This window comes from Oryzias latipes, chromosome 15, assembly GCF_002234675.1.
Source record: "Oryzias latipes chromosome 15, ASM223467v1".
NCBI classification, from domain to species: Eukaryota; Metazoa; Chordata; class Actinopteri; order Beloniformes; family Adrianichthyidae; genus Oryzias; species Oryzias latipes.
The window spans coordinates 6,775,103-6,797,849 of NC_019873.2; the positions used below are offsets into that span (position 1 = coordinate 6,775,103).

The window sequence follows — 22,747 nt, forward strand, 5'->3', positions numbered from 1 at the left end:
TGACCGATTTATGAGGAGAAATACTCAAAAATGCAAAAATGATTTTTTTTTCACGTTTGTTCTTTCATAAGAAAAATGCCACAGGTACATAAAACAAGAAACATGATTTAATAGGAGGGGGGACTTTGTGGAAATTTCTTGTTACTTAAGTAGAAGTAAAAAAAAAGAGGAGCAATTTTGTTCACTTCTTTACTTAAAGTACTAAATATCTGGTTAAAAAAAGTACTGTTCAAAGTCCCACTGGTTTCTCAATCATCATTATGCAACTTTAGCCAAAATAAAAAAAACCTGCATAGTTTTGGACATCGTTTCTGCAGAGCAGCAGGAGTTCATTAGAAATCGGGTTGTGGTTTTTACCGCTGGTGCACAGCAACCCCACCCCCTCTTCCTGTCATGCATAATTGAGAGCTCCTTGTTTACACTCTCTCTTGCTGGCTTACAGCCCCTCATGCCCCCAGGCTAACATTAAAATGGCGAGCAGCCGTACAGTTTAGATCCAGACTCCAGCTCAGACGAGGAAAACGAAGGCGTACATGGATCTATTTGTCTGTCAGTGGATGCATCAGGATAGAGCAGAGCAGGGAGTTTGTGGGCCGCCCAGTGTATTTTCTACATCAAAATAAGCTCTTTTTCAAATGGCATGTTTGTCTGCTACTGATTCATAATAATTTGAATAAGTAAATACTCATGAATGGAATTATAAGCTTAATTTTCTTTACAAATGTCCTCCATCAAAAAATGCTGCAAGAACACCAAAAACCTCATTTTCATCAGAGTGGGTCTTTAAAAGTCTAAATGCTTCATCTGATTCTTGCTTAGAACCCATGAAGGAAGGCGTGTCACAAAATAAAAGTGATTAGAAAGCTTTGGTGTCTGCAGACCATAAAAAGCTGCTTTATTGGGGGCAAAAATGGGACTTTTATTTGAGTGAGAAATAAATAAAGAAAATTACAGACAAAACATTTCCCAATTTGGCCAATATAGAGAACAGATTCTTTATCAGAAATTTACTCTTAAATTAAAAGGAAAACATACTTAATTACAATGAAATGAGCCCACCTCTAGTTCTAAATCCTTCATCAGAAGATGCTACCATTAATGCAGGAGTGACAGGATTTATACAAATAGAAACTCAAACTTTATTTGAAATTTGCCCTTTTTCTGCTCTAATCTTTCCTTTGAGTTGAAATGTTTTGTGTAAACTAAACACATGAAAGTGCTTATAAACTCCAAATACCTTGAAAAGTAATCTAAAAAAACAACATGGCTATAAGTTTGCATTTAAAAACAAGGAATCAGCCTTTAATGCCCCACGTCGGGAAGATTCTGCTTCCTTTGTGTTTTGGTAGCAGCAAAGGCCTGGTGGCGGTAGTTGAAGCCTTTTTTGGAGGGTTTTGGGGGATCTCCCTGGGCTACGCCACCATCAGAGCTGGGGCGGAGAGGTGATGGGCGGCGGCCTTCTGTTGATGCGCGCTGTTGATGTAGCTGGAGATGAGGAGCGTGATCTCCCGGATCTGTCACAGAAACAAGCGGGCTTGTTCACAATGCTTCATTTCATTAAAGTTTAACATCAATAAATAAACACATAGACCACAGGTTTAAACAGTCGCCACCCTCATTGCCCCCTTGTCACTCGCCATCACTGTTGGAGCAGCCTCTACTTGCCCCTGCCCTCACGGCCCACACAAAAGCCTCACTGACTCCTCCCCCTTCAGCCTTTGCCAGCCTGGTCAGAGATGCATGTGACAAATTCATTAAAAAAAATAGGTGGCTTTTCTTTTGGTTTTATCTCCATAGCGACCATTTTATTGTTGCCTGGGACTGACGAACAGGTCCATGTAAGTTTTAGAAGAATAGGCAAAAGTAAGCTTTTGGATTTCCTTAGCAACGGATGTTTTTATGCTAACCATATCCACATTCCTACTGTAGTCACATGATATGTTAGATTGATTTGATCAGCTTGAGCCAATGATTTGTGTATTAAATTTTCTCAATATTCCAGTTAAAAGTGTGCGAGCCACAGGGGAACGCCACTTTTATAAGCTAACACTTTTCAAAATCTACGACTTCTATTTCCAATGATGCTTGAGGGAATGGGAGGGGATAGATTGAAACCCCTAGGAGGAGTTTAAATTTGTAGCTGGTACTAAAGGTTTCTTTTTTTTTTTTTTTTTTAGAAATTAAAGATGGCAGCCTCTTCCCGAGGTCAAAGGTCAACAAAACGTCAGTTGTGGTTGTAGACCTAACCTGATTGATTAATTGACCTCTGTAATGATCAAACAAGTTTTCTTTTCCCATAATGTAGGAAAATATAAAAATCGACAAATGCCATACTTTGTCACAAAATGGCTGCCAAGACAGGGTCCTGTGGCCATCCCATAATAATTTCAAAACTTCCTCTTGGTATTCCCAACACGTGTGTTTTGGTTTCGTTATTTGATTTTGAAGGTTTGTTTTTGGAGCCCCCATAAGAGATTTTGGCCCCCTTCACCTGTTGATGGTTTGTCCCACTGTGATGTCATCGCTCATGTATTTAATGTTCCTGCTTTGATCTCCTCTCACCTCAGAGGTTTCCATGGCAAACAGATGCTTCTCCGTCGGCTTGTTCTTGGCGGCGTTGGAACCGCTGCTGTGACCCACCACCAGCATGAAGTCCTGCTTGCAGCCCCCGAATGTCATCAGGTTCTTGTAGGGGTGGGACACCAACAGTTTCTGCAGGTTAAAGTGTGAAGGTACATAAGAGAGGTGGACACAAAAGGGATGTGAGGCTTTGAAAAGCGTCTTACAATGGAGGCGTACTCCAGAACGCCGACGCCGTGTTCGTGCGCCGCCAGCCAAACACGGGCCCCCACCTCTGGAGAAGGAGTGATGGACTGAAAACAGAAGGAAACCTTTTAGTGTAAATGCCTTCCAGCCCGCTCATCTTTTGTGTTCGGTCACATTCTGAGAGGGGGAGAGGCAGATAGATAGATAGCAACAATAGGAGGCAGAGAATGGCGTGAAGACGCTCCACCTGCGGGATCGACCCCTCACCTCTGCCTCAAACAGTTTGGCACCAAAAAAGGGCCACTTGCGAGCAACCGTCAGGTAGGTCCGGACGCACTCGGAGGAGGTCCGCCCCCTGAGCGAGGCCCACCGCGTAGACAGGCTCTGCAGCAGCTGTCTGAGAGCGAACACACAACATCTGTAAGGATCTCTGCAAAATCTGTCAAATCTTCCACATTTACAGCCTTTTTGGGGGGTGCCGTCTCTCATTTGTGAGCTCAGAATATGCTAGGGAAGCTAGGTGAACACAAAGCAGGTATTTTTGGACCGCAGAGCGGCGCCGCACCTCTGCTGCTGCTCTGATGTGGTCCTGCGGTAGTGTTTGGGGTAGAATCGGTCCAGCACCTGCTTCATGGTCTGGTTTGACTTGGTCTGGGCTGATCCGGGAGCCGAGAAGGGCCGCTCGAAGTCTCCAAACTCCACCTGCATGCAGGCGTGCAGCGACAAGTCAGGCATTTTTTCACCTCACGGGGTGGGGGCAGAAACTCAGCACTGATGCTTTGGCTGAATGAAGTGTAGCGTGCTGTGTTCAGGTTTTCCCAGCTAAATACAGCTGCGTGTAAAAAAAAAAACAATACAGCAATACTTGACTACAATACTAATACTAAGATTCCTTTCCCGACTCACTAAAAACAGCCAAAAAATCAAAATCAACTGATAACATATCATGTCAAATTGTTTCTCAGGATAATCATCAAGAAAACTCATTTCCTTTTTCATTCTCTTTCCATTGTTCCAGCTTGTCTGAGTGCAAACCAGTTTTCCAGACTGAACGCTCTGGGTCCCTGTCGTCATTGGTTACATGAAAATCACTGTTTGTTTTTTTTTGTTTTGTTTTCATAATTCTTCTTTCTTGCTGCATGTTGTAGCATGAAACATTGCCCCAGCCACATACTCTAGTTCTCACCAAAACTTGCATGTACCTAGTGTACCCCCCCCCCTCTCAAAAAAAAAAAAAAAAATTGACATCACTGCAGACAAATAGGTAAAAAAAAAAAAAATGGGGCCAAAAATATCTCTTGGGGATCAAAAGAATATTTCCAAATCCTCTGAAAAAAACAGAAGACATGTTTCCAGGATATCCAAAGGAAGTTTTCAATATTATTATGGGATGTTTTGTGGAAAAACGTGACATTCAGCGATTTTCACATTTTCTCGCATAGAATGGGTAAAAAAAACATTTGCTCTTCACAAAATATCACACACACGCCACAAACTAAATTGTACACCCACGACTGAAGTTTGGTTTGATCTTTGACCTTAGAAAGAGGCCGCAATCTTGAATAAAAAAAAAAAAAAAATCAGCTGCTTACTGTATTTTCCTATTAGAAGTGGTAGATTTTTACGTAAACTTTGTGAGCACACAAAAGTGGTTTTTCCCTTTTGCTCACACATTTTTTACCAGACCATTGTGAAATGAATCCATGAATTGTTGGTTTTTAACAATATGACATACAATGTGAACATATTAGAAATGTGGGTGTGGTTAACAAAAAGGCGCCGTTGCCAAGGGAATTCAAAAGTTTGCTTTTGCTGATTCTTCCAGACATTTGCATTCAAAAGCCTGGTACTGGTGGTACGGTCTGATCCTGTATGGTCCGGTCCAGTTCAGACGAGCGTTTCCACTCAAAGCAATTCAATTTTTCTACTTGGTTTCTGGTAATTTGTAGATACAAAGCATTAAATGTTGTCGGCAAACAGGAATACTGCCGCTTTCTTGTGTCATAAGGACCTTCAGCCAACCAACGGGTTTCAACCGTAGATCCACCCTAACCGGGCTGTTTCTGCTTTTGCCTGACGTCTGAGCACGGCGCATAAATTCCACACAGAGCAGATCCTGCAGGGACAGGAAGTTGGGTACTAACGAGATTAAATATTAATAATAATTATAACGAATGATTTCAGCATTCTAAAAACACTTTGATTAATGTAAACGTGAGTCAGCGTTCTGGACAACAGGTCCAAAGTTTCTGAGAGGTTTGACTTAAACTGTTGGACATCTGAAGAACTCTGCATCGGTGAAGGTGTGTGGCCCCGCCCACCTGTGCGAGCAGCGCAGCCATCTCCAGAGCCAGCTCCTTGTTGACAGGAAAGCGTCCCGTCACAATGGCCTCGCTGGTCTGATACGCCAGCAGCAGCCTCTCCCTGTCAGACTCCCCTCTCATCTGAAGGGAGAAGTACAGTCTGTAGGGGGGGGCAACAAAACACAAACATTAGACGTTGCTGGAATGAAGAGCAGAAAAACACGACGACGGAATCAACTGATGACTTCCCAGGAAATTTAGACGGTTTAAGGCGTGGCAGGAAATCTTTACTGTTGTCGAACCTTTTTCTTTCTGTTTCAATTTGATGAAACCCATGGCAAGAAGGAAATGACGGATTTGACAGTTTGATTCCTGCCGGACGCCCTTCTTTGGGAATCCTGAGTTTGTTATCCAAGTTACAGAGACGCCACCATCTCAGAGGAGGAATGGGAGCTCTGAACAACAAACATCTACAACAACATCTAAAAAAATCAAGACATGTTGCTTCAGTTTGATCAAATAAAGAGATTTTGAGAAACTGAATGAACTGCTGCAGTAAATCCAACTTTGAAAAGAAAAGAGTTAAAGCAAAGACTGGAGCTAAATTCAGCGTTCCTACTTGTTTTTCTTCAAGTTAAATTTAAGACTTTTTTAAAGACCTTTTTTGAGATCTTTTATATGAAATTTTAAAACCAATTTCCAATTACCTTGTTCCCAGCCCTATGGAGGAAGTAAAAACAAAATCCATGGATTTCTGAACAATTAATTGTCAGTAATGGTGTAACATAGGAAATTACAATGACTAGACCACAGAAACCCTCATGACTTCATTACTCATGTTTTGGTGCAGTGAAACCATCGGTGACTAATCAAAAAAACGTGTAAACAGTCGGCTCTGACATTGTCTCTTGGTTAAATGATACAAAACGGATACTAATAAACAAAAACAGTTACTCATGCACGTGTGCTGATGCAAAATAGGAGATTGGTCAAAGTAAGATGAGAAAAGTGGAAATATGGACGTGGATGAATATGTAGGGTCACCTGGAGATATTCTAATTATGTCCAATTTGTTGAAAACAAAGGCAAAGGCAAAGGCAAAGGCGTGGAATGAAGAGACTCCTTCGGGGAAAGTCATCCGTTTTATGCTGTGTCTTCTCGGTCGTAAAAAATTAAATTAAAGAATCTAAAGTGAAGCAAATGAGACAACGATGTTTTCAACTTTTATCCTTGGCAATAATACTTGAGCACTTTCAGTGGTTGGTGGGTCAGATCCAGGCGAGTTGGTGTTTTCCTGCAGGGGGTGGGGGTGTAAGCAGGAGAGCAGGAAATGGCTGTGATGTCACAGTATTTAAACAAATCAAGGCTCCTCCACAATGTTCTCATGTGACAAACAGGCAACGAGGCTGTAAGCAAAAAGGGCAATACTATCGCAGTACAATCAACTTCCAGTTCCCGCTGTTGCTATGGCAACTGCCACTATTAATGTGTCTTGCTTCGTATTATGAGGGAAGTTATGCCTGTAGTCTTCATTGTTACTGTCATAGAACAGTTAAACCCACATTTCTTTGATAGTTAAAGTCTGGTTTTCATTGTGTTTGGGGCAATGGGGTGTATGTGTCAACGAAGGGGACGGGAGGCCGGTTAGTTTTCTGATTTAAGTTTTGGTGGCTATATTTTTTTTTAGTTTATCTGTTATTTGTTTTTAACAGTAAAGTACTTTGAGCTCAATGCATTATAAGGTTTCTCATTTGTATGTTTGGTTTATCAAACAAACAAGAACAGGAGAAAAACACTGAAGTAAAAATGATTCACTCATCACTTAAGAATGCCAGGAATCCTGTGGGGACTTTTGAGCAGGTACATGTTTGCAGTTTCCACAAAGCAGCCAGCTCACAGCCCTTTCATTTGCATGGAACAACACCCTGAGCTTCACCCTTTACCTGTTTTTGTAAGTGAGACGGACACTCCTGGTGGTGTCGGACTTGGCAGAGAGGTTCTCCTTTGAGGCCTGCTCCCATTTGGAGATAATATCACAGATCTGCAGGTTGAACAAAACAGTTATTTCTGCAGCAGCTCAGCCACATCAAGGTTAGCAAACACACAAAGATTTACCTTGATGCCTCCTTGCACGCAGTGTTCCAGTTCCCGCCCAGAGGGATCATCGGTGTACAGAGCAAAACCAGACAGTCCGGTTTTCCTCATGCCGGTATCCAGGTTGAGGCGACACTGAAACTCGTCTACCGTTGTGGACGCATCAAAGCTCACCACCTGCCAGCAGACAGTTCAGAGCAGAAAACAAACACATCGAAGCCATTCATGACTGGAGTAGAACAAACAATCTGGTTGTTGTTGTCAAGTGAAGAGCGCAGGAAGACGGACTTTAATATTTTGTCAAGTATTGTGGAGTGTTATCATGCAGAACAGTAGAAGTCCAAATATTTCATTGTTTTTATAAAGACAGTACCATCAGCTTAAAGATATGTTAATTTCCTAGAGAGAAAACAACGCCACTGAAATCCTCCGTTATTATGACGCTGAGCTGGTGTTGCTGAAAAAATGAGATTCAGCTCATTTCAGTATATCAAGGATGACCTATTTGTCCGGGGCCGCAAATCTTTTCAGAAAATGTTTACTGAGGAGAAAGTCTTTGGCTATAACCCAGGCGTAGACTGATGGGGGGTCTGGGGGTCCTCCCCCATGAAAATGTTGAAAATTAGGGCCCTTTATTTGCATTTTCCAGACATCTGAGGCATTATTTCAGTGGATTTGAAAGCAGTAGAGAGGGGGAATGTAGTACTTAGCTTCCACTCTTTCACTGTTGACAACTATGATTTCCCTCAACCAGTTTCCCTGTGACTGTATCTGAGACACAACTTCCAAAACTTTTAAGGAGGAGTCCTTGAAGAATCAGTTTGTAAAGGAAACTTACTTGTAACACCACTGATGAAGGGTGAGCTGAAAAAACCCCACCATGAGGAGAACTGTGTCAGTCTGAACCAGCTGGAGATAATGACCATTCTTTTCTTAAAATCAATTCAATTTAATTCAACGTTATGTATATAACCAAATATTTACAACAATAGTCATCTCAATGGGCTTTAAACTGGTAATTAAGTAATAAACATGAATCATAAAAAAATTAAAGTCATGGACTTGTATGTGTAATGTCTAAACTAAACTAAACAGACTAAAGTAAACTCGGCATCCCTGCCCTTAAACCTCCTTAAATGTTTAAAAAAATAAAATTGCAAAAAGCTAATTGATAAATGGTTTGAACACGCCATTACTGTCATTGACATGTAAACTCAAATTGAAACTGCAGAGAAAAACAAGGACAAATTTACTAGAGGGTGGGCAGATTGACAGAAAAGGCACTTTTTTTTCCTAAATCTGGTTCCAGGTGAATATTTAAAAAAAAATCTTAACAAAAACAAAAGCCTAAAAACATTATAATGTTTTGGATTCTTGCCTATATGTCATTGACAGGAAAGATGCAGACATCTACAGTTGCTGCTAATAAAGTTTCATTCACAGTGGATTAGTGTCTGTTATTATATGTAGAAAATATGTTTGTTTTTTTAAATGTCCTATAAATTCATTCAGTAGCATTTATCCACCACATCTTAAAGTCTGGTCCGTGAAAATATTGTCTGACATTAAAGCAGTTTGTGGTCATATACTGGCGAAACAGTGAACAGCTCATTAGACTAGCGTTTAGCGTTCAAGGCTTTATGAAACAAAACACCAGGGACAGAACAGAACCTGGTTGGAGAAAAAGATGGAAAACAAAGAAAATCCGATTCTGGCACAGAAAAGAAATGACTTCCAAAAGTTTTCAAATAGGAATTTATAAAAGGTTGTTTTTCCAGATGAAACATCTGTAATAGGTGTTGATTTCAGCAGCAGTGTCTAGTATCGTAGCTTTGAACCTCTTTGATTTGGAACAACATGTTGGAAATCTTTATGAAAGGACATACACAACCGGTGTTGAAAGTTTACATGTTTACGTGTGTTTGTGATGTAACAAAACCACATAGACTTTCTGCAACACAATGATTAAAACTGTTTGCATGAATAGTTTTTGGCATAAAGAAATTCAAACACAACAGTTCAAGTCAACTGTTAAACCCGTGGAGAGTGTCAGAGTGGGGTTTTTGTGCGTTGCTGTGACCTGGTACGTGTTGTTGAGGAAGTGAACGGGGACGCTGAAAGGCAGCGAGTGGTGGTAGGGGTTCCTCAGGAGGATGGACAGGATCTCCATCCGGGACGGCCGGGCCTGTCTCCCTCCCCTCAGCTGGGTGCGCTCCATGGAGCGCTGGCAGTAGATTGCATACTTTCCCACCTCTGTCCTGAGGAGGACAAGGAGTGGATCATCAGGTAGGAGCAGGAGAGGTTATGGGTAAACAATTCGCTGTCTATTTCAGAATTATAAAGGATAAATACCTATAAAGATAAATTATGATCATAGTGATGTTAATTATCCTAAAGATTTTTGGTGTGTGACTAAAAATGATCTAAGTCCCAGTTCAATTAAAAAAAAAAGTAAAAAAAGACATCAGAGGAAACGGAATCACGTTGTATGCAAGACGCAGCGTTCAACAGGTTCCCCTTAATAAGAAATGGCTGAAGATCCACTCTGAATGTTGTGTTTTGGGTGTTTTTAATATGTTCTTATGGAAAGATTAAAATTACGTTTCTGTGTATTTATTTAATCAAGAGCAGACAAAAAAAAGCAGTTTGAAAAAGGGCTCATTTGTGAAGTTAAAAATACTCTGGGCAGACCTCAAGCTTCCTACTCCAAGCTCTCAGCAACCGGCAGGGAAAGGAGGGGGGCGTGGTTGCTCTATGGGAGTGGTTCTGAAACTGTGGGGCAGGGGGCGCGAGTGGTTAACAGCCGTTAACTATGATAATTAACTGGTTTCAAGGCAGCTCTCTCTCATCGAACGGCTTTCAAGTGAAGCCCTTTCTTAAGAACAGTGTGCCGCTTCCATACATAGCGGTAACAGCAAGAACGACTTCTTTTGAAAGTAAAAGCAAAGTGGAAGAACAGTCATTCAATTTATATGTATATACACACACGCACCCACATATATATTTATATTTATATATTTATATGCCTGATGTAGAATTTCAAAAAAGGACTCAATTAAAATCATGTATTGAGCAGTACTTACAATAATTTTTGACATATGTGTAAAATAAAAACTCCACAGAGTCATTTCACTATCCTATACTATCATAGTATCCTATCTAGTGATTTCAGAAACTAAGTTTCAGACTGATCTGATGTGGAATTTCAAAATAAGACCCAATTGAAATTGGGTATTAGGGTGTTATTACTCATCATCATCATCATCAAGGCTCTTGCAGGGGGGGGCGATGCACCTTCCCGGTGCGTAGAGCAGACCCAAAAAACAAGAGTTTTCCATTTTTTTCGGTCTTCTTTCATAGCAAGCCCATAAGGTTTAACATCTCCCGCAATGACCTCTGTCCATCGAGTACGAGGTTTGCCTTGAGGTCGTTTCCAGCCTGCAGCCCTCAGACTAAACTGCAAAATGGCAAGAGGGAAGGCGGAGAACATGGCCGAACCAGCTGGTGCGGCATTGTGCAACAAGGCAGGAGGCTTGGGGCTGGCAGGTTCGCGATCTTAATGCTCTGTTAGAAACATGTTGGGGACATGGGATGTTCTCAATGGTCCTGAGAGCGTGGCTGTTCTATTCTTGCGGCTGTGCTTTTATTTAAAGGCCATGTCTCTAAAACATAAATCCAGATGGAGAGTACAGGTAAGTTTTAAATCTGGAGCTTTGTCTTGCCCGTGATGTTTCCATGCCGTCCATAGTGGTTTTATGAGAGACTACAGAGCTGATGCTGCCAGTGCCCTTCTGGTTTTAGGTCACTGTTACCTGTCACTATAGATCTCAGGTATGCAAAGCTCTCTTGGAGACCATAATTCTTTGCTTCTTCCCTTTAAATGCCCAGAGCGTTTTATAGCTGGCTAAGGGATGTGCTGAGCAGGACGGTGTCATCAGCATACTCCAGGTCAGTCAGATGGTAATTGCCAAGAGACACTTCAGGGGCTTGCTCACAGACCCGGGACATCAGTTGATCTATGATGCAGTAAAAAAAAATCAGGAGCTGCCACACAGCCCTGGTGAACGCCACCAGAGATGGGAAGCCAGTCTGAGTCTTTGCTGTTTTAGCAAAAACAGCTTTCTGCGTTGCTCTAGTGCAGACTGAACAGAGAAACAATTATGCGTGAGGTTCCATATTCCACATCAAATCAGTCTAGAATGTATTTTCTGACATCACTAGATAGCATACTATAAGTGAGAAGTGAAATGACTGTTTTTCTTCACATATGTCATCATATGTCAATATAGTAGTAAGAGTGCATTGATACCTGATTTTAATTGAGTCTTATTTTGAAATTCCACACTTATATATATAAATATATATACATAAATATATATAAATTGAATGACAGTGCTTACACTTTGCTTCTATTTTGAAACGAACTCCTGCTGTTACCGCATTGTATGGTAGAAAGCCGCACATTGTTTTTAACCCTTGTGCTATCCTAGGCACTTTAACATTGGGAGTTGGGTCATCTAGACCAGGGGTCGGCAACCTTTTTTACTCAAAGAGCCATTTGGGACCGCCCCTAATAAAAAAGAGAGCACCCGGAGCCACAACCCGTTTTGACATCATTATATATATTACGCATGTATACATTATATCAAGGGTGCTCATTACGTCGATCTTCAATGACATGAGTGTAGATCGCGGGCCAGAAAAGATTAAAAAAAAAAAAAAGTACTTCTTTAAAATCCACCAAAGTCCTCACTGAGAAGTACGGGACCTGATTGACATGTAGATTGGGCAATCGGACATCGTCTGAAGCATACGTCGCTGCAAATGCACATTGTGTTCTTTAAAGGATGATACCGCGGCCGCATGTGGGAGGAGCTACTGGTTCTGGTCTGATCGCTGCATGGAGCGATGTGTTTATCAGTGCATGGTAGACACTGAGAATGTGGAGAGATCAGGCTTATTATTTTGAAGAGTTCTACTTGGTAATCATGTTTCCATGTTTGAGTTCATAAAATCATCCCAGGGAAAGTCTCTGCTTCAACTCCCGCAGTGAAAGCTGCATCTGAATCTGACGCCCGTGTTTGCATCTCTCTGACAGAGTTTGAAGGTAAAGCCCCTCCTCCGCCTCTTTACCTGCTTTTCCTCTCTACCTGTTCACCTGTTCACATCCTATGCAGCTGAGATTTGTTTGCCCCGCGCTCCTCAGTGTGTCCTACACAGAGAGCGCAAAATACGATAGTCGGGTCGCTCCAGCGCAGCACAAGGATGAAAGAGCCGGACGCAGGTTATAGCGGGGATAGAGCGGGTTAAGCAAATGAATGGAAGAAGGCGCTCCGCTGAAGAAATATTAAATAGTGTTCACATTTTATTATTAGTCTGAACTATCTTTTATTTAGAAAAATCTTTTATTTTATCAGTCCAGTACGAAAAAAAACATCAACAAAAGCTGTGTTGGGCGGTTTTTGGCTGGGTCTGGCGGTTTTCAGATGACTTTTCGGTTGGCAACGCTGGCGCGAACTCTCAGTCTGTCATCAGCGAGTTGGTCTCTGCCCCACGCCACGTCAAGTTCCCGGCAGAAGATCGGAGTGTTTATTGAAGCCGCCCCGCGTTTCTCCTCCTACTATCAGCTCTGCAGTTCTCGCCTGATAAATACGAGCTCATTACGAAGCTGTTTTTTATGTGGCTCGCGCTTCGTATGGAGCCAGCAGCGCCTTTGAAATGCCATGAAAAATGAACAAACTAAAATAAAATTTAATTATTATAAAATACTCATTATTTTCCAAAGTCACAGGGAGCCACAAGAGATGGATGAAAGAGCCACATGTGGCTCCGGAGCCATGGGTTGCCGACCCCTGATCTAGACCCACTAGACAGTGCGTTGAACCTTTTTTCTTCAATGATTTGTGATCATCACTGGTGTCCATGGATTACATGAAATCCTCTTCACCTTTATCCACCTATGTCATGGTAGGAAGAACACGTCAATGCAAGGGTGGAGTCATATAAGATAACACAAGAGTTAATAGAGGTCTCACTTGATAGTCGTTCGACGAGAGAGAGCTGGCTTGAAACCAGTTAATTATCGTGGTTAACGACTGTTTTAACGTCTTTAAAGTACGGTAATGCCTCACGGACGTTGACACATTTCGCCCACTTTGACCATTACGGTTTTGAAACCTACACCTGCCTTTCCTGCAACTCTGATCAGATTTGTTGAAGAATGTTAAAAAGCATGTGTTGTGGGATTAGTATGTGTGCTGAAACCGGTGGGCTCCTGGAAGGGAGGGGGGAGAGTGTGTGTGAGTGTGTGGAGCGAATACACGCACAGTCGGTTGCTAAAAACTGCATCATCATACTAAAAAGACCATCAGTTTTACAATATATCAAAAGAGAATCTGAATAGGAATAACGCTTTAGTAAATGCATCACATTTTCATTTGTAATGAGCAAATACATTTAACTGAAAAATTTATAAAATTGCCATAAAATATGAATATAGAAATGCCAATTTATCTCAAGAGACATTACCTGAGAAGCTGTTGTGACTCTTTTCAAGTGTAAAAAACTATATGGTAATTTAGTTAGAAACTAGATAAATACCTTTGGTAAAATGTGAATATCTCAGTGATTTGGTTTAGATGCTAAAAAGGCGTCGTCCTATTTAAAGACAAAGAATAAAGAAACATGTTTCTGGGACACCCGTGTTGGTAAAAATTGTGTGCATGTTTCCTTGACTACGATTGCCAACAGAGAAAGAACTGATGACCTTTTATGCACTAAAAGGGAAGATCTCAACAGAAAGAGTTAGATTGAAAACAGGGAAGGGACAGAAGCCTGTGGAACTATTTGACATTTATTTGTTGTGTGGCTTCCTAAAGCCTTAGTCATCCGTATGGAGGCTGCCATGAAAATGGAACGTGCCATTGTCGTGTGTGTGGTATATGTATGGTAAGGTACAGGTGATGCTCTTGTACAGTGTCCTTATGTCGGATTTACACTGGTCGGTCTGCGGTGCGCCTCCCTTGCGTTGTGTAGGGAATCCGTCTCCCGACAGTCAGTTACTTTACATTGTCTCTGTTGCGTCTCCAGTCCACCCTCCTCCCCCTGGCAGACGGAGGAGTGGTTTGTCCTGACAGCCCTGTATCATTACCGTTGACCTCCCCCCTCCACTTCCAAACAGGAAGTCTCCGATGGATCCAAGAAGACAAAATCCCATAGACTTCTATAGACAAATAAACCGCTATAGTTTGGTCAGACCATTCTTGCTCTGAGACATTCATGACATTATTTCTTTATCGCTAGTTTTTCAAGTTATAAACTGCCCTAATAAAAGCCTTTGAGTAACTGATTCTCCTTAGACACTTTCAGTGGGAGGGCTGTGGACTCCATACAAGCTTACTCATGATCGGCGACAGCAGTTGCCCTAGAAAAATTGACTCAAACCGACTTGGACCAATCCTGATTGACTGGCTCCAAATTGCAGAATCGTGGAAAAATGGCAAATGAATTGGTTTCATTTTGCTGGAGCCAGGTCAGGTAAGGCATTTTCTATGGGTGAGGCCACAGCTCTGTCCATCTCTATGTACCGTCTATGGCTGTGACTAAGGCCATAGCTCAGTGCTTCAGCCTGTGAGCTGCTGAGGTTTCTCACCTGGAGTCTCCGTGTTTCTGTAGGTGAACTTGGAGCAACCAGAAAAAAGGATGCTGAGGCAGGAAGAGTCCAACGCACAAGGCCAGAAACTGCCAACCCTAAAAAAAGACAGACACTGCTATCTTATTAAGTGTTCATCTATGTGAAGAAAGAAAGCTCCAGGGGAGGGCTGCAGTTGTTTTTGTGTTTGGTTCACACACACACACACACACACACGCACACACACACACACACACGCACACACACACACATTCTTTGGAATCCCTTACATCACTTTACGTCACCATTGCTTTTAAGGAACTTCTGCAAACAGCTTGTCGTGTGGAAATCCTTTTAGGGGTACAGCAGAAGTCTTTTTTTAAACAAACACTAACTAGTCAGGACTTGCTGTTCACTGAAAAAAGCTGCTCTAATGGTCAGATTATCTGATGACTACAGAGATAAGCTCAAGAAGACCGAAACCCTTCTAAAGTAGTAACCTTGTCCATGTTATGACAGATGAGTCACTGAGGCTGTTTTACACAAAGGGGAGTTCCTTCTTCCTTCTCTTCTAGATACCAGAGTCAATCACAAATACAGGTGGTGCCCCCTTGTGGTGATGGTGCCGACCTGCAGGGGTCCTGGCTGGGCATGCGGCTGCCTCTTGCGCGTCTGCTTGATGAGCTGGCAGAAGATCTCGTTCTGAAGCTCAGGATGAGCCAGACAGACCTGCAGGGCGCTCTGAGCCAGCGAGACATGGTAGTCGATTGCTGGGGCATCGATGGCCACGTTGATGAAGAGCTGACACGTCTGAGAGCAGAGCACAAACGATGAAGGCACTTCTCACCACACAACTGTTCTGGATTGTTAACCAAGATGTACCTTGAAGAGTTTGACAGCCTCTGTCTGCAGGGCCTGAGAGGGCAGAGTGGTGAGCGGGGACAGCAGCGCCTCTTTACTGAACACTAACATGGGATGGTTCCAGATCTGGGAGTCTGAGAGAAGCATTTCTGTGAGGCAGGACCTCATGCAAAGATGCTGACTGAAAAAGCGTTGGAATAACGTCCTTCATTGACGGTATAGGTACAATAACTGTTCGGCCTACAACTACCGTTCGGGGTCCTTCGAGTCACACTACGGTGGCCCCACTTGGACAAACTATGTAGCGTGGTGATCTGCTCGGGCTCTATGTATTTTCATTTCAGGTTTCCTTTAGTAATATAAAGTTCTTTTCCCTCACAAGTTGTGTCTGACATTATTCTTTGTAGTGTTTATAGAGAGATCTTGCCACAACCCACTTTGTAAAAAGATCTGATCCACACAATTGAACCGTGTCTCTGATCAGAGCAGCTGGAGTCTCGTAGCTTCGTGTTTGCAGGCAGGGAAGGTTTGTTATAGTGTTCGGTCCGGAGTCCGTTCGGCTGCAAATGCACTTAATAATAACCATAACACTAATAAGAGCACGTTTAGAAGATAATCTCGCTCTGTGTCGGCGCTCTGCTTGTTTACAACGGACTTCATAAGTTCAATAAAAAAAAACAAAAAAAAGAAACAACGGACTTCAAAATACGTTCTTCTATGGTAGTGTCCAGACCAATCACTATCTGACACATCATCGGACCAACGGACAGCCAATCACATAACGTGATGTCAGCACTAGTCGAAGGACCCCAAACGGTTATTGTACCTATAACGGCATGTTCATTTGTGCAGCTTAAGCTTTGGCCTCATTCGCTTGACCCGCATGGGTGCTGCAGGTTTTTGGGCTGTCCGGCCCACATAGGGGGGTAGAGAGGTGTGGCTGTATCTTAGCGGAGTGCAGTTCCCTTTGACCTTTGGCAGCCACCTCATGGGATGTCAGGAAATTGGAACATATTGTCGTGCAAACGTTGTGAAGTATTTTTATGGATGATGTAAGTTGCACATACAGGTGATGCTGTCGTACGGAAGCCTTACACCACATCCTAGATCAGGGGTCTGGAACCTGTGGCTCCGGAGCCTCATGCGCCTCTTTTACCCTCCATTGTGGCTCTTTGGCTTTGAAGAAAAAAATGCCAGCAACTTGAAAAAATTTGTTTTGGTTAATTTGTTTGAGTTCATTAAGTTTTAAGGTGTTTTTTAGAATAAGCTTCAAGCACAGATTCCTATCTTCTGCTGCATAACAGTGTCTAATTGATGCTCAGAGGCAAAGTTCTTACAGAGTAAAATTGCATCTACATGTACAGATTTAAAAAACGAAAATTCTTCACCAATGTGGTAAGGTTTATATTTGACAGCATAAGGAGAAAAGGATTCATAATTATAGAAAGCACCATGTTTGAATGAATTTTCTTGGCTTTTTAATTTAAGTACAACTGCTGCAGCAGGAATATCTTATTTGACACAGGATGTATTTTATTTTGAAAGGGACCAGTAGGTGCTGCTCTCACAAGTAAATGTTAAATATTAAAATATATTAAAAGTTAAGGATTTTTTAAATAAAAATATAAAACAATGTTATGATTCAATTGTTGTGGATATTTGAAAACTATATTTTATAAAAGAATGGGTTACAGCCTCAAAAACATAAATAAAAGTTCATTCTTTTAAAGGTGAAGTGGGAATTTGCAGCTCTGGCTGAGTATTGATCTGTAAGAAACTGGACCAAATGGCTCTTTTATGTTAAAGGTTGCAGACCCCTGATCTAGTAATCAGTGACGTGCATGCACTGACTCCTTAATAAAGGGATGTGATCTCACATTAAAAAAGCTGTCAAATGTTCCGCTGGATTCTGACCAAGTCCACTTGTCTTAATCAGTTCTCACAGCAGAAACCACATCTCTCTGAACTGGCTGTTTGGAACACCGATTTCAGCATCCAGAATCCATTGGAGTACATCAGAGACAACCTGTCCAGTCTCTGTTTATGGGGATTACCTGCAATTCCTCCAGTTCTGACTGATGACTGACTGTGTGTAGCCAGCATTTAATCCCACGTGTCATGCAGCAACTCAGAAAACAGAAAGACAAAAACTCACTTGGATCCCCGTCCTCCTGGAAAAGTTTTCCTACCAGTTGCTCAAACTCAGTTCCAACTTTTCCCACAGTGGTGCCGGCTGCTACCGACAGATGATACAGCCACGATTCCTGGATCACAGAGGAAGCGTGGGCCAAAGGCAGATGAATTCAGAAATGCTGACAAACGGAAAAGGTCAAACTTCCTACTGAAGGGATCCACTTTCAAACTGACCTTTTCGTTCCGGGATTCAACAAGCAAGTAGGTTAGACCTTGGTCCTGTGGGTGGATGGATAAGATGAAGGGTGCAGACTGAAGGCTCCGCCCACATTCTTTCAGGATGTCATCCAAACCCCTTGACCTGTCCACCTCCTCCACCCGGGCCTCCCAAAGCTTAATCTGACCAAGCGGGAACTGCTGAACCCAGAATGCTTATGATTAAAAGCTGCAGCTCATCCAATTATTTCCACTTTCACCAGTTCAAAGCCCTTTTCTACACTTCTCTTTTGATTCGATCGCACATCGTTAAAACACACCTTGTCCTCCTGGCTGCGGAAGTAGTACAAAGTCTTGCCAATCAGAGCACAGTAAACCCGCTTGGAGTATCCGTGCTTCACCTGCAGCGGAGACAGATGTCAGAAACTCCACTTCTGAAAAGTTTCTCCAACAAATTCAAGGGATTTGTTTCAGATTGTTAAGCTGAGGGGAAGTGGAGGTTGGACCTTGATGAGCGTCCCCTTCATGACAGGGCGGACGTCCGGCTGAGTGAACAGAGGACTCGCAGTCTTCACCCGCAGCACGATCTGCAGCACCCGCAGCCACTCCTCCAGGAGGTTGGGAGAGTCGGCCTTCAGGTAGCAAACATGCTTCCCGGTCACGATCTGCACAGAGAGCACAGTGCCTGGGTTCTCCCTTTCCTCTATCAGGTCCTAACCGGTCAAGCACCCACTATTGTGAAAAACCAAATACCTGGAGAACTTGCTTCGCTTCTCCACGGCCGATGCTGCTGGTTCCATTGACCTCAATTTGACCTTGAGGTTTCCTGATCACATCACTCTGCAGGAGAAAGATAAAACCCTTTAAGCACTACAGGAATGCATCAGTGTCTTTAAAGCGCAAAAATGAATTTTCTTATATACATTTTTATCAAAATGTGGTAAATAATTCTGCATATCTGTATGTATCTTTAAATAGATTCAAATATATCTCTATACAAAGATAGGTTTATATAGCTACCAAAGAAAACTACAGGAGCCTGCAGTGAACAGAATGAGCATGAAGGGATTTGTACCCAGTACAGAGTGCTTCTAAGATAGGAATCTATAAATTCATCTATCCAATTTTCAGAGGGAATATTTATTATTTTATGTAAATCAGCTGCAGGTAAAAAAGATGTTTCACCAGGTAAAACTTTACTTACTACTAAAATGGAATTTACTTGAATTGATGAGAATTAATGAGACGTGTTGAGATGCATCTCCATAAAACTGCAGATTTCATTCTTAGTGTACAAGTGTGAACATGCTTGTGTATTTTTTTTTACCCTCCAAATAAAACAAAAAGCACAAAACTCACGGGTGACTTGTAGTACAAAAGCTCTCCATCCTTGAGGACAAACCAGCGTCTCTTCCAGGTTTTCTTCCAGGTTTTGACCATTTTTAACAGGTATCCTGACTTCTCCATTGAGTCCTACAAAACACGAGGTTGATCAGTGTCAAGAAGTGCTCACAGTAAAACATTGTCTGAAAAAACACATCAGAAATAAATAAATATTGTGACAATAGAAAGGCGAACATTAGTTTAAAATAATTGCACTAAAATAAAAGGAAAATAATCTTTCAGTGACCTGAAATTTCAAATCAGGTTTAGAGTAAAATCTATTCATCTGTAACGGTAATACAGCCTGATAGGACCCTTGGTGGGGTAATAATAATAATTAAAGCCGCAAGCGGCGTTGTATGGCCCGCAGACGCAACCCGCCGTCCACGCCCAACTCTACGCACCACCGCCCTCACCGCCCTCACCGCCCTCACCGCCGTTTAGAGTAAAATCTATTCATCTGTAACGGTAATACAGCCTGATAGGACCCTTGGTGGGGTAATAATAATAATAATCCATTTTATATTAAAGCGCCTTTCTTGCCACTTTTTTTTTTTTTTCAACTTGTCCTGTCCAACAGCTGGGCAGACAGATGAGAGCTGAGGGCCTCTTGTGTTGGACATATTTTACTTTAACAAGAGGGGTTATTAATCTTCAGACAAACCAAAGGTATGTCTGAATAAACCCCTTTGTAATTGAGGCCAAACTTTATTAATTTCCATCATGTCTGAAAATCTTTGGTGTTGGACCGGACGGAAAAGGAAAGAGGGGAAGAAGAGAGAGGGACGTTAGAAAGAGGGGGGGTAGGGGGTGATAATAGGAGGGGAAGGGGGATAAGACCATGAAGCAGCATAAAGCAACAAGTTTACTGGTTGTTAATCATTATGGTAAGGTTCAAATGTAGTAAAAAAAAAAAAAAGGGCGGAGCCTGTCCACACACACTCAAATGTTATAAACACACCTGCTAGCTGCAAAAATGTCCACCTGTCGACATGTACACAAAACAGATAGTGTTCACACACGCATACTTATGCCTTAAAACCAACTAGTGTGAAATATTTCAGTCATTCAATCATGGAAACTGTTAGTGCAAAGGTGAGCTAACACCTGTGCTCAGGTGAGTGTTTATGTTCTTCTAAAATGGATGGTGGAACGTGAAAAGAAGGAGGGAGAGTGCCCAGCCATCCCCACCCCAAGACCCCCACCGCAGCAGCAGCGGCAGCCGGAATCCCCCCAACGCCACACGGGAACCGGCAGGGAACAACCGCCGCCCGGGCGACCAAGCCCGCCACCCAGGCCAGGGCCAGCAGGGCCGCCGCAAGGCCCCCAGAGCCAGAGGCCAGGGAGGCACGGAGGGAAAGAGAGCGCCGCCCCAGCCCAACCAGGAGAGCAGCCCCCCCGCCACGCCGGGAGAACCCAACGCAGGGCCCCACCGGAGAAGGACGCCCACAGCCCCAAACGAGCACCCCACCACCACCCAGGAGTTCCGGGCATCCCCCCGCCCCAACCCCAGGTACGAGCCAGGACCCCCCAAGGGAGACCCGCTCCGCACTCCAGGCAGCCATCCGCCCGGCCCACGGTTGGTCCAGGGAGGAGCGAGGCAGTGGCCCGCCGCCCCCGCCCAGGAGGGGGGAACCCCGGGGAAAAAAGAGGGCCCACAAGGTCAAGGCCACAGTTGGAAATTTGGCGGGGCCCAGCACTCAGGAGCAAGGACCAGAACCCACCCCCCAGGGACCAGACACCTCCGGCTCAGATGTAATGTGAACCCCCCCACCGCGCGGAGAGAGCACCGCCGGGCCCAGGAAGCCGGCACCCCGGGGACACGGCCGCCGTTGCAAAGGGGCCCGTACCCCCCACCAGGGAAGAGGCAGGGGACAGATGGACCCAGGTCCCACCTTCCTTGCAAAATGTGTGTGCGTGTATGTGTGTTTGAGAGGGTGTGTGTGTGCATGTGTGTGTGTTTATGTTGGGATGTATATATTGAGGGGGGAGGGGTGTGTGTACTAAGGGGGGTGCAGTTAAAATTGGCGGGTAGGGCACTAAGGGGACATCTCCTGATTACTCACAGTGACGTCCCCTCACCCTCCCCACCAAGGGGCCCTAAATGTCTAAGGTGCGGTTAAAATTGGCGGGTAGGGTGCTAGGAGGACATCCGCTGCTTGCTGGCAGTGATGTCCAAGCACCCCCCCTAACAAGGGCCCTACATGTCTAAGTTGCAAATAAAACCGAAAGAGGGGGGGCCCACTCCATACGGCAACCATAGGAGGGGGGCCACTGCCTAGTAAACCCCCCCCCAAGGCTCATCGCAGGCTAAGCCCCCCACCCCCTCACCCTATTATGAGGTTATATGAGGAAGGGGGTAAGTTGGGGACAGCTGATAGACTGTCCCCCGGTGGTCAAACAGCTGTCCCCCCCCCCCCCCCCCCAGCAAGGGGGCCAGGCCCACCCAGCCCAGGGGCCCCACCCCCGGAGGCGCCGACACCCCAGGCCCAGCACCACCCAGGCCTTTCTTGCCACTTAAGGACACTGTACATTGCAGAAAAAAATAAAATTTAGCACAATAAAAACACAATACAATCAGCCAATGGATGGATGGGCACTGAAAGATTTAAGGAGGGGGGGTTTGAGTCTAGATTTAAAGATTGATTACGAGGCCACAATACAGAGGAACAGGGGGAGAGAGTTCTATAGTTGGGGGGCCGAGTGGCTGAAGGCTCTGCTCCCCATGGTGACCAGTCGGATGGGGGGCACGGAGGGCTGCTGAATTTGATTGGGAGTGGAAGGGTACTTGGTCATCACTGCCAGCAAGCATGAGATGTCCTCTCAGTGCCCTACCCACCAGTTTGAACTCCACCCCTTGATAGACATACCCTTTACCCATAACAATATACACTCCAACACAAACATACATGCATACACACATACAAAGAAGATGGGACCTCTGATCATCTGTCCCCCACCCCATCCCTGGCGGGGAACCAGGCCCTCGGAAACGACTGCCCTGTCCCTTGGGTGCTGGCCTCCTGGGCCTAATGGCCCTCTCTCCAGGCAGGCAGAGGGATCCCTGAGTTCTCTGGAAAGACTAAGAGCCGGGGATCACACCACATCTGAGCCTGGGGGAGTTTGTGTCCCGGTGGTGTGGGTTCTGGTCAGTGTGCCAGATAGAGTCACAGTTTTCCAGCCCAAAAGTCTTCTAAAAACCGCCAGACCCCGCAAAAACCCGCCCAACGGGGGGGATTTTTCCCCCTACTGGACTGATGAAGTACCCGATGCGGTGATTTTTCAAAATAAAACATTTTTCAAAATCAAAGATAGTTCAGACTACTAATAAAAGGAGTACAGTGTTGAATATTTCTTCAGC

General features: G+C 43.8%; 1 protein-coding gene across 5 annotated transcripts in view; it reads right to left on the bottom strand.

The window, feature by feature from the left end:
* Window positions 1–865: 865 nt before the first annotated feature.
* The window catches only part of plekhh2 (pleckstrin homology, MyTH4 and FERM domain containing H2), a 43,378-nt gene continuing 21,496 nt past the window's right edge, over window positions 866–22,747 (bottom strand). For 3 of the 5 annotated variants that reach the window (XM_023963173.1, XM_023963174.1, XM_023963171.1), the window contains exons 14-31: window positions 19,363–19,476; window positions 18,757–18,843; window positions 18,510–18,668; window positions 18,324–18,404; window positions 18,022–18,204; window positions 17,810–17,918; window positions 15,676–15,788; window positions 15,424–15,603; window positions 14,815–14,912; window positions 9,244–9,421; window positions 7,185–7,340; window positions 7,013–7,110; window positions 5,088–5,229; window positions 3,332–3,468; window positions 3,034–3,163; window positions 2,787–2,873; window positions 2,563–2,712; window positions 866–1,514 (exon numbers count right to left, since the gene is read on the bottom strand). In XM_023963173.1, coding sequence (XP_023818941.1) covers window positions 1,413–1,514; window positions 2,563–2,712; window positions 2,787–2,873; window positions 3,034–3,163; window positions 3,332–3,468; window positions 5,088–5,229; window positions 7,013–7,110; window positions 7,185–7,340; window positions 9,244–9,421; window positions 14,815–14,912; window positions 15,424–15,603; window positions 15,676–15,788; window positions 17,810–17,918; window positions 18,022–18,204; window positions 18,324–18,404; window positions 18,510–18,668; window positions 18,757–18,843; window positions 19,363–19,476 — 2,304 coding nt within the window. In that variant the 3' untranslated portion in view covers window positions 866–1,412. The remainder of the gene's footprint in view (window positions 1,515–2,562; window positions 2,713–2,786; window positions 2,874–3,033; window positions 3,164–3,331; window positions 3,469–5,087; window positions 5,230–7,012; window positions 7,111–7,184; window positions 7,341–9,243; window positions 9,422–14,814; window positions 14,913–15,423; window positions 15,604–15,675; window positions 15,789–17,809; window positions 17,919–18,021; window positions 18,205–18,323; window positions 18,405–18,509; window positions 18,669–18,756; window positions 18,844–19,362; window positions 19,477–22,747) is intronic. The other 2 variants (XM_023963175.1, XM_023963172.1) reach the window with 1 other exon arrangement.